The sequence below is a fragment of the Delphinapterus leucas genome, chromosome 20 (assembly GCF_059928025.1).
Source record: "Delphinapterus leucas isolate spDelLeu-1000000601 "Yukka" chromosome 20, BTC_Dleu_Yukka2, whole genome shotgun sequence".
Taxonomy (NCBI): domain Eukaryota; kingdom Metazoa; phylum Chordata; class Mammalia; order Artiodactyla; family Monodontidae; genus Delphinapterus; species Delphinapterus leucas.
In genome coordinates this window covers 7,864,008-7,881,730 of record NC_143148.1, presented here as the reverse complement: position 1 = coordinate 7,881,730, position 17,723 = coordinate 7,864,008, and the positions used below count along the sequence as shown (strand labels likewise).

General features: G+C 50.7%; 2 protein-coding genes across 2 annotated transcripts in view; both read right to left on the bottom strand.

The window, feature by feature from the left end:
• Positions 1–23: 23 nt before the first annotated feature.
• Positions 24–17,138, bottom strand: HSD17B14 (hydroxysteroid 17-beta dehydrogenase 14). Its single transcript, XM_089903486.1, has 10 exons — positions 17,117–17,138; positions 16,508–16,618; positions 15,961–15,999; positions 15,764–15,846; positions 15,176–15,242; positions 11,582–11,673; positions 1,350–1,454; positions 1,033–1,100; positions 820–916; positions 24–730 (listed from the first exon to the last, which is right to left on the bottom strand). The coding sequence occupies exons 1-10, from the start codon at positions 17,136–17,138 to the stop codon at positions 557–559; spliced, it is 858 nt and encodes a 285-aa protein (XP_089759612.1). The 3' UTR covers positions 24–556.
• PLEKHA4 (pleckstrin homology domain containing A4) overlaps positions 16,505–17,723 on the bottom strand; it is a 26,102-nt gene continuing 24,883 nt past the window's right edge. The window contains exon 18 of the mRNA XM_089902596.1: positions 16,505–17,534. Coding sequence (XP_089758722.1) covers positions 17,272–17,534 — 263 coding nt within the window. The 3' untranslated portion in view covers positions 16,505–17,271. The remainder of the gene's footprint in view (positions 17,535–17,723) is intronic.

Below are 17,723 nucleotides of genomic sequence, written 5' to 3'. Positions count from 1 at the left end.
GGGAGTTTCAACCCGACGGCTTTCTCTTCCATCAGGACTTTTGGCGCTGGCCACCCTCCTACTCCGCGGGCAGCAAGGTCAAAACTCCTTTTCCCTAAGCGCCAAGAATAAAGTGCAGATCTTTTTGCTTTACCTCCTCCATTATCTCCTAATCGGAGCTGAATTTACTCTCCCCTACGGGCCTTTTTAATTAGCGTGCTGGTGAAGCCGACCTGCAATACATTTCCCAGGAGACCCTGGCTACAGGCTCCTGCTGCAAAGCCTGCCGGGAGTTGTAGTCCCTCGGGTCCAGGCCACGCGTGGGAATGCGTGGGGCTGGGTGGGGCGGGGGGACGGGGTCATGGTGTGATAGGACTCATAAAGGGCCGAAAATAAATGTAATGATGGCTTCCTCCTTCTGGCTGCAGAGCGCTTTTAAGGGAACCTGTGTGGTGGTTTGGCACATTGGTAAGTGGGCTTGATGTCTAGAGTTGGGGGGGGGGAAACTGGAATTTGGGAGACTGAGTTTTGGGTGGGAGAGCCCTAGTCAGGGAAGCCCAAGTGGAAATGTGGGAGATCACGAAGGGATGGTGGGGGCCTCCACGGGGGTGCGCCGACCTGCCTTGCACCCATACCCCAGCTCCGCACCCCCAGTCACTAGCAGCTCAATCCCAGTGCAGAAGCTGGCTTCGGAGGCCAGGAAAACAGCGGCAGCCCCCACCTCCGCTGGCTGGCCCATGCGGCCCAGGGGCTGGGGAGAGACAAGGGGAAAAGGAGGGTCAAGAGAAGCCACCACCTGACCGCCACCCCCATGCCACCTGGCCCTGGCTCCCACCCTACCTGGGCCAGCGTGCCCTCTCGGATTGTGACTGTGGGGTCAGGCGTTGAGGCTGCCAGCTCTTCCCACAGTGGGGTCCAGATGTTTCCTGGGGAGATGCTGGGGTGAGGCAGGAGAGGGGGTCAGGGAAGTCTGCCACAAATACTGCCTCTTGGGCTCACTCCCAGTCTTCCCAGCTCCCCCAGGAGGCTCTCAGCCCACGTGGAGCTGCTCACCAGTTGGCACGGACACCATATTGACTCTCATCCAGGGCCAAGGCTTTGGTCATGGCTGTTACTGCCCCCTGCAGAAGACGGGACATGGAGAAAGTTCAGACCAGAGAAGATGAGGTTCCTTTTGTCCTCTCCTCCCAACCAGGGGGCATCAAGCAGGGGCATCGGAAGAGGGAAGTCACGCTCTCCCTGCAGGTTTCATTGGGCTGCACCAGGCTCTGTCTCTTGGGAGACCCTTGATGTATAACAACATGTCACAGGTGGCCATGCCTCAGGGCTGAGGTTCCTGAAGGAAGGGGCAGGCTACCTCGGTGGTGTACCTTGGTGGCCACATAGGGAACCGCCTGGGACTGGCCAATTGCCCCGACCAGGCTGGAGATGTTGATGACATTCCCGTGGCTCTTGCGCAAGTGAGGGAGGGCGAGCTGGGGAGACAGAAAGCAGAGTAAGCCACCCAAGCCCCTGGATCTCCGCCTGCCCCGTTGAAATGCATCCTGATGGCCATCTCCCGGGTATGCTCACTAGTTGATCTGGGAACCTGTAGGGGCAGCAGCCAGGGTTCTGGGTGCACCTTCTCTGGTTTGCCCCAGGGTCTCTGGGTCTCACCCCTTAAGGAGTCTCTCCTTGTCTGGAAGGGATTTTTCTGTCTCTGCCTCCCCTTTCTGTGTCCTTGTCCCCCTCTCTCAGGGTCCCTGTGTCTCTCTCTAGGCCTTTTTGTATATTACTCAAAACTCCTGTCCAGGGCTTCCCTGGTGGCGCAGTGGTTGAGAGTCTGCCTGCCGATGCAGGGGACAAGGGTTTGTGCCCTGGTCCGGGAAGATCCCACATGCCGTGGAGCGGCTGGGCCTGTGAGCCATGGCTGCTGACCCTGCGCGTCTGGAGCCTGTGCTCCGCAACAGGAGAGGCCACAACAGTAAGAGGCCTGCGTACCGCAAAAAACAAAAACAAACAAAAAAAAACTCCTGTCCATAACAAGATAGGAAAATGCAAGAGAGACCAAGATGGCTGCATATTTTACAAAAATGGGAGGAATCTCTTTTATCCGTGGAGGGGAAGATGGTTTCTCTGAGTTTTAGGGAAAGCTCTGTGGTCAGAATGTGACATGGGAAGACTTCATGAAATGTACTCCCTATTCTGCCAACAGAATTGGCAACCCCTGGCTATCCGGAGGTCCCTAAACTAGCTCTCAACTCTCTCTCTCTCCCTTTCCTTCTCTCTCCCTCCCAGTCGGTCTCTGTTCTTCCATTACACATGACCTTGAATAAACTCAAATTCTATCCCTCCCCTTGCTTGCCTTGGGCAAGGACTGTTCCTGCCATGAAAGATTAATGGGCACAAGCTGGCTCACCCAAGGGATACTCAGAATGGGAAGCTAAATTAACTCTCTCTCTCCGGTTCACCCCACCAGCTCTTTCTAACCTCCACTCCCTCAGAAACAGCCTCCACCCTGTCCTCAGTGCTCTATCTTCAAACACTCCCCGAGTTCCAACTTCAGGGCCTTTGCATTTGCTGTTCCCTCTGCTCAGAATGTTTCTCCTGACACAGCATGTGACTCACTCCTAGGGTGACCAACTTTCCCCAGTTTTCTGGGGACATGGGACATTCGGTCCACAGTTTCAGGGCTAAAGTGGGACAATACTATCCCCTCAGCAACTTCAAATCCTGTTCAAATGTCATCTTCTCAGTGAGGATTCCCTCACTGTTCTATTTAAAACTGTAACCTGCCTACCCCTGGGTCCCCAGCCCTCTTCCTGATTCCTTTTCCCTGTGTCACACACCTCCTTCTGACATGCCATATATATTTTTATTACTTGCTTATTTTTTTTTTTTTTTTTTTTGGCGGTACGCGGGCCTCCCACTGCTGTGGCCTCTCCCGTTGCAGAGCACAGGCTCCGGACGCGCAGGCTCAGTGGCCATAGCTCATGGTCCCAGCCACTCCGCGGCATGTGGGATCTTCCCGGACCAGGGCACGAACCCGTGTCCCCTGCATCGGCAGGCGGACTCTCAACCACTGCGCCACCAGGGAAGCCCTATTACTTGCTTATTTGTTTATTCTGTGTTTCTCCCACCAGAATGCAAAAACCTATGAGGGACGGTTGGAATTTCTTATTTTGATTCATCCCCCATACTAAGGTGTCTGGCACATAGTAGGTGTTCAATAAATATCTTTGGCATCAATGAATGAATTTATTGAGGATCTATTATGCACCTTCCCCTGTTCTCAGCTATTTTTTAATAAATTTATTTATTTATTTCTGGCAGCGCTGGGTCTTCGTTGCTGCGCACAGGCTTTCTCTAGTCACGGTGAGCGGGCGCTACTCTGCATTGCAGTGCTCGGGCTTCTCATTGTGGTGGCTTCTCTTGTTGCGGAGCTCGGGCTCTAGGCGCGCGAGCTTCAGCAGTGTAGCACATGGGCTCAGTAGTTGTGGCTCGCAGGCTCTAGAGCGCAGGCTCAGTAGTTGTGGTGCACGGGCTCAGTAGTTGTGGCTTGCGGGCTCTAGAGCGCAGGCTCAGTAGTTGTAGTGCACGGGCTTAGCTGCTCTGCGGCATGCGGGATCTTCCCGGACCAGGGCTCCAACCCGTGTCCCCTGCATTGGCAGGCAGATTCTTAACCACTGCTCCAGCAGGGAAGTCCTGTTCTCAGCTCTTTACACAGGTTAGCTCATTTAATCCTCACGACAACCCTAAAATGAGGTCTAGTCGACAGCGCCTTCCTCCGGGTGAGGAGACTGAGGAGCGAAAGGGTGACTGATGCTCAGAGGGTCATGTGATCGGTCACGAGCCAGTATTTGTGGCTTGGCCATCTGAGACCAAAACCCATAAGCAAATAAAAACTTCTGACAACTTGGGACTTCCCTGGCGGTCCAGTGGTTAAGATTCCACTCTTGCACTGCAGGGGGTACAGGTTCGATCCCTGCTCGGGGAGCTAAAATCCCATGTGCCTGGCAGACAAAAAACCAAAACATAAAACAGAAGCAATATTGTAACAAGCTCAATAAAGACTTTAAAAATGGTCCATATCAAAAAAAAAAAAAAAAAATCTAGGGCTTCCCTGGTGGCGCAGTGGTTGAGAGTCCGCCTGCCGATGCAGGGGACACGGGTTCGTGCCCCAGTCCGGGAGGATCCCACATGCCACGGAGCGGCTGGGCCCGTGAGCCATGGCCGCTGAGCCTGCGCGTCTGGAGCCTGTGCTCCGCAACGGGAGAGGCCACAACAGTGAGAGGCCCTCGTACCGAAAAAAAAAAAATCTTAAAAAAAAAAAGAAACTTCTGACAACTCTAAGTGTTCTCCCTGTCTCCCCTCACTCTCACCAGCCTTGAAACCCTGACTCCCCAGGCCCTGCCCTGGCCATATTTCTCTCCTTAATCCTCATGACTCCCTGCCCAGCTGTTTAACTCCCTCCCCTCCCCCAACCTGCAAAGGTGAGGTCCATGGGGGCTGAGACGGGTTCATTCACCACCCTCATCTCAGCACTGGGCACACAGCTAGCGTTCAATAAATATTTGCCCCATGCTCCTCGTGGCCCCTTTCCAGCCCTAACCCAGGCATTCCTTGGCAGGCATCCTCCCCCACTCCTCCTGCCAAGGTCGCCTGTACCTCTGTGTAGCTGCATCAGGGACCTGCTGGTAAGAGACCTGCTGACCCTCCCTGTCCCTCTTTCCCTTCCTCCCTTCAGACGCCTGGTTTGAAACAGCCTGGCTCGCTCAGAGAACTCCTGCAGGCTCTCCCTGGCCTGACTCCAGGTCTCCTAAATGTTCAGCTTCCTGGGTCTGCTTCTTGCTCTCCTCGCCCTGCCGTGGGAACCCCCCACTTTACTGGGTTTCCACCAGCATCTCCTAAATCGCCCTTGGAGCCCCCTTCTGGACCTCCTGACCTGGCCCCCTCGGGCATTTTCATCTCCGTGTCTCAAGTGCAAAACTTACCCCATTGTCTCCCCCTAAAATCTGCCCCTCTTCCTGGTTCCCAGCCTCTGACATGGGGCCCGCTCCCACCCAGTTTCTCAAGCCGGAGACCCAGGAGATCTGGGGGTCTTCCAGAGCCTCCCTCACCCTCAGTTCCTCATCAGACCCATCACTGAGGAGCTCTCGAATCTCTACAGTTCCCTCCACCTTGTTAATTCATTTCACAAACATTTCGTGAGGACCTATTATGTGCCAGGTACTGGGGTAGATGCTGCGGTCTCCCTCACCCTCAGTTCCTCATCAGACCCATCACCAAGGAGCTCTTGAATCTCTACAGTTCCCTCCACCTTGTTAATTCATTTCACAAACATTTCGTGAGGACCTATTATGTGCCAGGTACTGGGGTAGATGCTGTGGATACTGCAGGAAACAAGACCGGGAGAGATTTCTGCCCTCGTGGAGCCCAAGTTCCATGGGGAGGCAGCAAGAAACAGATACAAGTGCACTATGAAATGTTCTAGAGTGTAATTAGGGATATGAAACAAGAAGGAGAGCAGGAGATGGGGGAATGGGAGTGTTGGGCTGGGTGCAGTTTCAAACAGGGTGCCCAAGGGAGGGCTTTGGGAAGGTGAGATTTGAGGGGGTTTTTTTTCATTCTTTTTTGGGGGGCCTCTCCTCACAGTTTGTGGGATCTTAGTTCCTGGACCAGGGATTGAACCTGTCCATGCCCCCTGCAGTGGAAGCTTGGAGTCTTAACCACTGGACTGCCAGCGAAGTCCCAGATTTGAGCATTTTGAGTCCAGGTGTGAGCTGTAGGCATTTCTTAGAGAAAACCAAGCTGGGCAGAGGGAACAGCGAGCGCAAAGGCCCCGAGGCAGAACCAGGCTGGGTGTGTTTGGCAGCCAGGAGGCCACTGCGGTGGGAAGTGAGATCAGAGGAGCAACAGGGGCCAGAGTGTGTGAGGCCTTGAAGGCCATCTCTTCTCACGTGCACAAGTACGATCATCTCCTGATACGAATTCTCACCCCACTTTGCCCACAGATTTGTTCCTCATACAAGAGACAGAATGATCTGTTACTACTAATGATCTGTTAGTATTAATGGGCTCCCATCACTTCCTTGCTCAGATACCTTCTATGGCTTCCTGTTGCTCTTGAGGTCAAGGCCAGATGCCTCAGCATGGCCATCCAAGCCTGATATATCTGCCCCCCAACCCCTTCCTGTACCACCCCCTTCGCTCGCTGCACTCAGCACCTTGAGAGCTCCTAACTCTCTCCCACGGCCAGGCCTCTGCACAGGCTGTTCTCTGCCAGGAACACCTGCGTCTCCCTGTAGCTCCATCAAGGACCCACCGGACTGTTAATGGCCTGACTCCCTCCCTTCGCCCCACCTCTCCCCTAGTTAATGTCATGCATGTTTCACTTCCTCCAAAAAGCCTACCCTGCCGGCCAGAACAAACCAGCACCAGAACACGCTCACCCATATAAACTCGCCTCTTGTTTATTTAGTAACACTTGGCTGCCCCATGACTATAAACTCCACAAGGGCAAAGACCACGTGGTGTATCCCCAGCACCTACGAATGCTTGGTCAGTCTTTGATGACTAAATAGATGAACGAATGGATAGGTCTCTAAGAACCAATCCAGCTCTGAGAGTCTACAATAGACACTCCTGTGCTCAAACATCTTCTGCGATCCCTACTGACAAGATCTCATTTCCTTAGCTATATAAATATCCCTAATTCCTCTGTTATTTTCTCTAGCCTAGGGAATGGCTCACTTTGGCTTGTGTCAGAATCCACCAGGGAGGCCAAAGACCCAGAGATTCTGATTCAGGAGGCCTGGGGTCCCAGAATCAACATTTAAAGAGCTTTCAAGGGACATTGGTGGTGGTGATGACGATGATGGTGAAGACGGTCATGATGATGGTTTAATAATGATGACAGTGAGGGTGATGGGAGCCATGGTGGTGATGGGAATGATGGTGGTGATGGTGGTGAGGGTTATAATGATGACAATGGTGATAACGGCAGCAACTTACACATGTTGACAAATTGCTTTACAACAGGCACTGGGACAGAGGCAGGAAGAAGCAGACAAAAGTCTCTGCCCTCTGAAAAACCAAATGCAATCGGCAGACTTTGGAGCTTGGTGTGAACAAACCAACTATAATAAGACATTTGCGAACAACTAGGTGAATTTAAATAGGGCTTGGGTATTAAATGGTATTAAGAAATTACTGTTAATTTTCTTAGGAGATCTAATAGTAATTTGGTCATGTAAAAAAGTCTTAATTTTAATTATTAACATGAAGTTAAATTTTTTTTTTTTTTTTTTTTGGTCACCCCACACTGCTTGCAGGATCTTAATTCCCAGACCAGGGATTGAACCCAGGCCCTTGGCAGTGAACGCGTGGAGTCCTAACCACTGGACCACCAGGGAAGACCCCCAAATGTATTTTTAAGTTAAAACGGTATTTGGCTCTCCCTTGCCTCTTAGATGGGGGGGATAACCCTGAGGTGCATGTTTCTAGCTGAATCCCAGAGTGCCCCCAGGAGATGGTGCCCCACCTGGTGGTAACTTGCTTGGTGACGCCCTTCATCAGCGGCCTAGCAACTACCCCCCAGGCTGAAGGAAGCAATTCCTGGGATCGCCTTCCATCCATCCTGCCTTTCAACCCCCACCTGGACTCTGCTTCTGGGGGAACCCCGACTAACACAGGTGTGGCCACGGTACCGTGATACGAATTCTAATAATCTGAATAAGAAAGTCTCTAGATTAGCTAAGATCATGATATCAATGTTAATGTTACTATGACTGTGTAAGAGAATGTTCTCGTTTTTAGGAAATACCCTCCAAAGCACTGAAGGGTAAATAGACATCATGCTTGCAACTTACTCTCAAAAAGAGAGATAGAAGAATAAAGCAAATGTGGTAAAATGTTAACAACGGGGAGTCTGCGTATACAGGACTCCTCTGTATTATCCGGGCAATAAGTCATAAATAAGTCTTAAATTATGTCAAAATAAAAATAAATAAACGTTCTAATCCATTGGTAGTATTTATGAAGTTCTTACTAATGAAATTATATGATGTCTGGGTAGGGGATGGCAGGAGGCAATGGATAGAACAAGCTTAACAAAATGCTTATAATTGCTAAAGGGAGAAGGAGATGGAGGTTCTCCTGTTCTTAAAATACACCCAGGTTGTTTCTGCCCCAGGGCCTTTGCACACTCTTTTGGCAAGTGAAACACCCTGTGTCCTACTTCTCTACTTCCTTCCCTCCCATTCAAGGTTGAGCTCAAACTTCACCTTTTCCCTTCTACTTCTCCCAGGATTCATTTGCCCAATATGTATCTCAGAGACTGCAAACTGAGTGAGGTGGATTGGCCGCAAGACACAGAATGGGGCAAGGTTCGCGATAAACAATAATACCTTGCAGACAGTAACCTCTGTGCCAGGTATGTTCTAAGGACTTTGTGGGTATTTAATTTAACCTCATTCAATTCTCAGGACAACGCTGTGAATTACTACCACTATTAGCCTCCTTCTACAGATGAGAAAACCTAGGTGCAGCGAGACTGAGAATCTTGCCTGATGTTACAAGTAGGAAGTGACAGAGAACCCAGGCAGGTGGACCCCAGATCTAGACCCTCATGTGAGGCTTCTGCACCAGCCACTCACAGGTAACAGAGTCAGGAGGCCAAGGAGGGAGAGCTGGGGATTGGGGTACAGTGGGGAGCCAGGCCACATTTAGCAGACTGTCGCCCTTGCCATGGATCCAGTTGGCCAACTTTTCAAAAGAAACCAGAAATCCAGTTGTTTGTGAGAAATTTCTCTCTTTTTAAAAATGCTGGCAATTAATGGGGGAGGGAGAGAAAGAAAAGAAAAACCACACACACATGGGAAGCCCCTGGTGGTCCAGTGGTTAAGGATCCCTGCTTCCAGTGCAAGGGGCTCAGGTTCGGTCCGTGGTGGGGCAGCTAAGGTCTCACATGCCGTCGGCACGGCCAAGGAAGGGAAAAAAAATACACACACGCACATATCCTTTACGGGCTGTGGTGTGTGCATGCCTTATTGTACGGAGGTGCCAATCTTTTAGTAGTATTATTTTGGCTGCGTACCACTGACTTGCGGGATCTTAGTTCCCAGACCAGGGATTGAACCCGTGCCCTCCCCAGTGAAAGCGCGCAGTCCTAACCCCTGGACCACCAGGGAATTCCCAGGAGGGGCCAATCTTAGAAGGTGAACAGAAACTGGGGACAGAAGCCAGGGTTGATTGGTCGAGAGACAGATTATCCAACTGCTTGGGGATATTTCACCTGGATCTCGGATGAGATCTGGGGAAGCACCTGAGCTTCTCCACACAGGTGACCCCTGACCCACTCCATGCCCCTCTTCCCTCTGTTTACATTCGCTTTCCTGAGCTCCTCTAGCCGCAAGCTGGTGCGCTCCGAACTGATGTCTCCAGGCCTCAACCTTTGCCCTAGACCCATGGCCCGCACGCAGATGTCTGGTGGGCATCTCTCACTTGACAGCCCCCCGCCCCGCCTGCTCCTCCCCAGGCTTCCCCAGGGCAGCAGATGGCAACGCCTTCCTGCCAGATGCTGGGGATTGGGGTTGCGGGAAACAAACAAACAAAAACCCCACCCACTCCTTTCTTTCTTAAGTCGGCCGCCACATCTAGTCTATAAGGAAATCTTAACAAGTCTACCTTTAAAATGCATCCAGGGATTTCCCTGGTGGTCCAGTGGTTAAGAATCCGCCTTCCAATGCAGGGAACTCGAGTTCGGTCCCTGATCAGGGAACTAAGATCCCACACGCCACAGGGCAACTAAGCCCGCGTGCCACAACTAGAAAGCCCTAACACCGCAACTACTGAGACTGTGCACTCTGGAGTCCCAGCACCACAACTAGAGAGAAGCCCACAAGCAGCAATGAAGAGCCCTCTTGCTGCAACGAAGATCCCGCGAGCTGCAACTAAGACCCGAGACAGCCAAATAAATAAATAAACAGAAAAACTTACGAAAAAAGTGTATGCAGAATCAGACCATTTCTCACCAAATCCATAGCCACCAGCCTGGTGGGATCCAACATCACCTCCTCTGGCCTGGACCATCCCATCGTCACCTCCTCACTGGCTTCCTGGCCTCTGCCCTTGCCCCCCACTTTGTTCCCCACCTGGCCACCAGACGGCACCAGATCCCACTTACAACAGTTCGAGTTCCTCTGCTCCGAACACTCTATGGCTCCCAGCTCAGACAGTGTCAAACCCAAGTCCTCTCCAAGGTTTACAGGACCCAGCACGATCTGCCCTCAACTTCCAGCCTCTCCCTGCTTCGTCTGCTTCAGTCACGCTGCCTTCCTCGCTGTCCCTGCTACACGCCAAGCACTCCCACCCCAGGGCCTTTGCACTGGCTGCTCCTCTGCTGGACCACAATTGCCCACATACCTCCTTGGGGTCTTGACTCAAATGTTACCTCTTAGAGAAGCCTTCTGACCACCCACCCTGTCTAAAAGAGCACACAGATACACACTTAAAAAAAAAAAAAAAACCCTTATCTAGTAAAGATCATACTGAATTATTTTATTTATGGGTGAAATAATGATATCTGAGATTTGCTTTCAAATACTCCAGAAAAGGTAAAGAAAAGAAAAAGTGAGGAGTCAACAAGAAACAAGAATGACAGAATAGGGGCCTCCCTGGTGGCGCAGTGATTAAGAATCCGCCTGCCAATGCAGGGGACACAAGTTTGATCCCTGGTCCGGGAAGATCTCACATGCCGCGGAGCAACTAAGCCCGTGCACCACAACTACTGAGCCCACACGCTCTAGGGCCCGTGCTCCGCAACAAAGAGAAGCCACCGCAATGAGAAGCCCACATACTGCAACAAAGGGTAGCCCCCGCTCGCCACAACTGGAGAAAGCCGGCGCGCGGCAATGAAGACCCAACGCAGCCAAAAATAAATAAATAAATAAATAATTTTTAAAAAGTATTATAATGGGGAATTCCCTGGCGGTCTAGTGGTTAGGACTCTGCGCTTCCACTGCAGGAAGCACGGGTTCGATCCCTGGTCGGGGAACAAAGATCCTACAAGTCCCACAGCACAGCAAAAAAAAAAAAAAGTATTATGATGGTAAATTAAATAAATAAAAAGTACTTTGATGAAAATAAGTTATCATAGAGAACGAATATGTACATGTACATGTAGCTGCCATATGAGCGAGTAGTCAGGAAAGGCCTTTCTGAAGAGATGGTATTTGAACTGAGATAGTAAGTAGGAGGCGATTTGGGGAAGATTCAGAGGAAAGGCGTAGAGGTAGAAGGAGATACTCTTTGCTCCTGATAGCTATTCACTGGGTAGCAAAGCTGTGACTGTCTATTACTGATTCCTTGTCCTAACTCCTTTCTCCAGATCCTTAACATCCCCCACCACTACCACCACACCACTTTGGAAGGCTCTGGAAGGTTCCTAAGAAGACTGGGCTATGTAGCAACACAGGTAGCTTTGGCCAGATGTAGGGATCTGCATGCATTTCTTTTCTACAAAAATGGAGTCCTTCTGGAATAAGATCAAAGCAAGGCACAGAAAACATTTGGCTCTGAGACAAAGTGGGTCTGACAATCTCACTGTCAGGCGGCTGCTCACCTTGGTCAGGGTGTACGTCCCCAGCAGGTTCAGCTCCAGCAGCTGCCGGAAGCCCTGGGCAGAGGTCTCCTCGGGCCACTGCGGAGGTGGATCTAAGGGTGGGGGTGGAAGAGAGAGAGAGGAGAGGATGAGGGAACCATGAAGACAGGAGAGCAGGGAAGGGGAATAGGCACTGCGGGGTGCAGGGGGGAGGAGTGGCAGACAAGAGGGTCAAGGGTCCTGAAAAGGAAAGGAGGCTGCATAGTGGTTACTAAAAAAGTAGTCTCAAAATTGGATTAAAAAAAAAAAAAAATTGGATTAAGAAGATGTGGTTCGTATGTACACTTGGAATATTAGCCTTAAAAGAAAGAATGGGGGCTTCCCTGGTGGTGCAGTTGTTGAGAGTCCGCCTGCCGATGCAGGGGACACGGGTTCGTGCCCCGGTCCGGGAAGATCCCACATGCCGCGGAGCGGCTGGGCCCGTGAGCCATGGCCGCTGAGCCTGCGCGTCCGGAGCCTGTGCTTCACAACGGGAGAGGCCACGACAGTGAGAGGCCCGCGTACCGCAAAAAAAAAAAAAGAAGAAGAAGAATGAAATATTGCCATTTGCAGCAACATGGATGAACCTAGAGAATATTATGCTTAGTGAAATAAGTCAGAGAAAGACAAAAACTGTATGATATCACTTATATGTGAAATCTAACAAATAATACAAGTAAATATATATGCAAAATGGAAACAGACTCAGATATAGAAAACAAACTTGTGGTTACCAAAGGGGAGAAGGAAGGAGAAAGGGACAAATTAGGAGTGTCCAAACTACTACAGATACAAACTACTATGTATAAAGTAGATAAGCAACAAAGATATATGGTATAGCACAGGGAATTATAGCCATTATCTTGAAATAACCTATAATGGAATATAGTCTGCAAAAATACTGAATCACTATGGTGTACACCTGAAGCTAACATAAGACTATAAATTAACTATACTTCAATTAAAAAAATTAAAAGGAGCAGGGACTTCCCTGGTGGCACAGTGGATAAGACTCTGCTCTCCCAATGCAGGGGGCCTACGTTTGATCCCCAGTCAGGGAACTAGATCCCACATGCATGCCGCAACTAAGAGTTTGCAACTAAGGAGCTGGCAAGCCGCAACTAAAGGAGCCCTGGAGCCACAATTAAGACCTGGTGCAACCAAATAAATAAACAAATATTTAAAAAATTAAAAGAAGCATCAAAAGAAAAAACAAACAAAAAACCAGTCTCAGGGCCAGAAGGTCTGGGTTCAAATCTTAGCTCTGACACTTCTTGGCTGTGTGACTTTAGGCAATTCACTTTGCCCCTCTGTGCCTGTTTCCTCATCTGCAGAATGAGGATAACACTTTGTTCTCAGGCTTAGACATTTCACAAGTCAATATTTGTGCCTGACACTTAGTACTATAAATGTGTTTGTTAAATAAATAGAAAGAGGGGACTTGCCTGGTGGTCCAGTGGTTAAGACTCTGCACTTCCAATGCAGGGAGCCTGGCTTCGATCCCCGGTCAGGGAACTAGATCCTGTAAGCCACAACTAAAAGATCCCACGTGTTGCAACTAAGACCCGGCACAGCCAAATAAATAAATATTTTTTTAAAAAATAGAAAGAACTGGGTGGATGGAAGAGGGACAGAAAAATCAACATTCAGAAGAAAAGAAGCAGGAAAGATAGGAGTAAGAACAGGAAAAAAAAATAGAAACTGGGAAAAATGGACCCTGAACCTTCCAAAGGCTTTAAGAGTCAAAGTGGATGAAGGGACAGAGAGATGGGAAACAAGACAATGGAAAGTTAATGAAATATTGGATTATTCCTCCTGGAGACCCAGGGCTTATGGCCTTGCTTCCTTCAGAGAACGGTTCAAACATCTTCAGAGAATCCACCCCAGACCCTCTGTACAAAACAGCCCCTGCCATTCTCTAAGCCCTCAGTCAGATTTATTTTTCTTCATAGCCTTTATCACTACCAGACATGCTAATATATACAATCAATTATCCTTATTCGAGGCAGCTATAGTCCACAAAGTCACAGCGAACACTGAATTAGTGACTATTGACCCATTGCTCCTAGGGGAAATACATATATATAATATTACATTATAACATATACGTGCTATTAACTGAAAGTTTGTGTCCCCCCCCTCAAATTCCATATGTTAAAATCCTAACCTCCAATGTGATGGTATTTGGAGGTGGGGTTCTATGGGAGTTAAGTCATGAGGACGGCTCCCTCTTGAATGGGATTAGTGCCCTTATAAAAGAGACCCCCATGAGGTCCTTCGTTCCTTCCACCATGTGAGGGCCCAGCAAGCAGGCCCTCACCAGACACCAAATCTGCTTCTGACTTGATCTTGGACTTTCCAGCCTCCAGAACTGTGAGAAATAAATGTTTGTCGTTTAAGCCACCCAGTCCATGGTATTTCTGTTATAGCAGCATGAACAGACTAAGACAGGACGTATATGTGTGTGTATATATGTACATATGTATATGTATATAGTTATATGGCTATCTAACATAAATATTATAATCTTAAATCCTAAAAACAACCCATACTGGCAGACTCTATTTTATTTATTTTGCAAATAAGGAAGTGTTAAGTGACTTGCCTGAGGCTGCCCCACTCACAGATGCCAGAGCTGGGATTCAAACCCATCCAGCTGGCCCCAGAGGGAGCTCCTTACAGACACTGCCTCTCTGCACATGTCCATGAATCCCGGGAAAGCGCAGTGAGTACTGATTCTGGGGTTACAACCCACCCTGCAAGGAGGTGAGTTCGCAAATACGGAATCCGCAAATAATGAGGATTAACTGTATCTGTCTTTTCTTGTCTATTTCCTTCCTCTACAATGTGAATCCCATGAGGACAGGAATGCTTGGCCAGTTTTGTTCACTGCTAAATCCCCAGTCCCTAGGACAGAATGTGGGGCATAGTAGATGCTCAATAAATATCTGTTGAAAGGATCAAGGATACAAAGAGAAAGGATGCACTAGTATCTGCCGTCTCTAAATTCTTACAACAGAGAAGGGAAGTGCAGCCCAGAGAGGGTAAGTCAATTGCTCAAAGTTGCCCAGCCAATAAGAGAGGCTTCTTTCTACCATGGCCTTGCTGTGTGACCCCAGTCCAATCAATTCACCTCTCTGAGCCTTGGTTTACCAACATGAGGCATTCTTACGAAGGGTAAGCAGGAAGCTGATGGCAATTTCCCTTCAAAGCCTCCACACCAAGCCCTATAGACCATGTGTAGAGAGTACATCACCTCAGTCATGGAAAAAGAGAAGGGCCATCAGCCTCACTTCATAGATAAGAAACTGAGGCTACAAGATGGCAGCTATGTGCCCAAGACAATTCCGGTAATTATGAGGCTGAGCAGTTACACTATTCCATACTCACAACGACCCTATAATGATGACAAGGATGGTGATTTTCATTTTAGAGATGTAGAAACGGATGCATAAAAGGGCTAAGGGCACAGGCCTGGGGGCACACAGCAGGGATGGAACAGAGCCAGCATTGGGGTGGGAAGCCAGGAGGTGGGTTGACACCAGTGGAGAACAGCCCTCAGGACTCATGACTCACGGCAGCCAGCGCTGTTGACTACACAATCCAGCCGGCCGAAACGGTGGATGGTCTCAGAAATGAGGGTCTGGGGAGAAAGATATCTCGTGAGTGAGCAGTGATGGCACCAGGCCTTTTGGAGCCGAGGGTCCAAAAGCGAGGTGGGGACAGGAGTCACAGCTGAGGGGCCAGACACCAGAGGGCTGGTGACATTCACACTGTGGTCACTACTCCAGAGACCTGGGACTGGGGTGCGGGGGCAGGTGTCAGAGATACTGGCTAAAGAGAAAGACCAGAAACCCTGAGGAAAGAGAAAAACTCTTACAGAAAGAGACCCACTGTGAGGAGTTTATTTGTCCCCATCCACATGACATGTGTGACAAGAGCCTTGAGGGAGTGGGAGATAAATGAGAATCTTCCCAGGAGACACAGGACCTGGTCGGCAGAGTTAGGGAAAGCCTTGAAATGATACTGAGCTGAAACCTCTGGGATGGGTACAATTTAGCCAGGAGAAGGGGGAAAGGCAGAGGGAACAGCATGTGCAAAAGCCTGGGGCTGGGTGGAGAAACAAGTGAAGATACCGGGGGTAGAGACAGAAAATACACTCACCCTCACATCTTCCTCCTGAGTCACATCACAGAGCAGAAAGACAGTGCCAGGAAGCTCCCGCTCCAGCGCCCGACCCCCGGACTCTGCAGGAAGAGAAGGGCTGGGGGTCTGGACTCTTGGGTCAGAGGGAGGAAGGGTCTGGGGACCCGGACTCCTCCTGGAGGGGTGGGGGTGAGGACTGAGGGACCCTCACTCACCATCTTTGTCACAGATAACCACTTGGGCACCGCTTTCCACTGAGGATGGGAAGAGAACTGGTTAACCCAGCACAGGCCTTTGCGAAGCCCTCTGGTGCCCTCTAGTGGCCACCTGAAGTGGGGCCGTCTCCCACTATGCTCCCCTCGTGACCCCAAAGTCTCATGTTAATCCCCTAGGACAAAGGGCAGAAGTTTTGACACATATTCTCCTTGGCTGCTCCAGGTGCTTGCTGGAGCTCCTGAGCCTCCATCCCTGGTTCCAGAGTAAACCCTAAATCTGCAAGAGGCATGTTCCCCCAAACCACCCGTTTTGTAGCCATTACTGAGACCCGCCGAAAGGGAGTCAATGGCGTTTGGAAATCCGCCAAAATCTCAGGCCCCAGGCTACCACTGCCTATCTTTTCATTAACTTTGCAAATGGGATTTTATAAGATAAGAATCTAGATTCCAGTACAGAAGATACTTCTTTCCACACCCATTAATTAGCCCCCCAGGGTCCCTCCTCTCCCAGACTCCCAACATTCAGAGCCAGCCAGACCCCACTCACCGAAGGCTCGAACGATCCCGGCTCCGATGCCGCGCCCGCCCCCGGTCACGACGACCCCCTTCCCAGCATAGCGCGTTCCCGTTGCCACTCCGCGTGAGACTGTCTCTCCCTCTGTCACTCACTCCAGGATTCTATCCACCTCAAAATCCGGTGAGGTCGTGGGGTCGAAGGGTAAATAGGGGCTGGATCCTGGAAGCCCGGCCCTGGGGGGCGTCGCCAGGAAAGCCAGAAGCCTGGAAGGTTGGTCCCAGCCCCGTCCTCCCTCAGACCCAGAGGTCCGGATCCCCAAGCCCCTCCTCCCTCAAACTCAGGACTCCTGCCGTCTTGCCCTCTCTGCCCTCGGACCCAAAACTCCAGGTCCCTAGTCTTCTCTTCTTTCAGATCCAGGAATCCTGGTCCCCAGCCCCCTCCTCCCTCAGAACCAGTAACCTGGACCCCGAGCTTCCTCCTTCCTCAGACCTACAAGTCCGAGGTCCTTGTCCCCTTCTCCCTCGGGGCCCAGAAGCCCACTACTCCGGCTCTACCCCTCAGAGACACCAGCGTAACAACCTCAGACAGAGAGTTCTTGACTAAAAGTTCAAAGTTTTAATCCAAATCTGGACAAGTGACGGGAAAACCAAACTTTGGCCATAGAAACCCCTCCCCTTCTAGGCCACCTGAGGGGACCAGATCACGCCCCCAGGTTCCCGGAGAGGCTCCAGCTCTCCGGGGGGTATCTCCAGGCCACGCCCTCACTCTCTGATTGGTTGCTACGTTTAGGCGGGTCAGAAGCTAGACTGCAGCAGAGTGACTCGAAGAGGCCACGCCCCCTCGTCTTGGGTTAGGGCGGGAGGGGCGATCCCGGAATCCCACGTCGCCTCCCAGGAGGCGGGGCCTGCGCCGCGCCCACTACCTCTGCGGGAGAACCCCGAGGAGCGGGAATTGGCAGCTGGAGGAGATCTTGGGGGGGAGGACACCTGGGGCGGGGGCTCTGACGGAGGCCGCGGGGCAGGGGGAAGAGTGTCTCCTCGAGACTCCAAATTTCCACCTGGAGAGGACGAATGGGGTATGAGAATGGCAAACTCTTGGACCCAGAAGTCCAGACTCCCCCAGGCCTTTCCTCTCAGACCTAGGAGTCCGACCTCCCAGCTCCCTCCTCTCCCAAACCCAGAATTCCTGGATCCTGGGCCCCTCCTTCCTGGGATCTAGAACTCCCAAGCCCTGTCCAGCTCTCTCC

What these genes read in the sequence shown, in the direction of transcription:
- HSD17B14 (XM_089903486.1), bottom strand. Translation starts at nt 17,138, where the DNA reads ATGGCCAAAGTTTGGTTTTCCC. An exon ending in CGGGATCGTTCGAGCCTTCG is followed by an intron (nt 16,000 to 16,507) that starts GTGAGTGGGGTC and finishes TCCCATCCTCAG; the next exon opens with TGGAAAGCGGTGCCCAAGTG. An exon ending in TTCCCTATGTGGCCACCAAG is followed by an intron (nt 1,101 to 1,349) that starts GTACACCACCGA and finishes CGTCTTCTGCAG; the next exon opens with GGGGCAGTAACAGCCATGAC.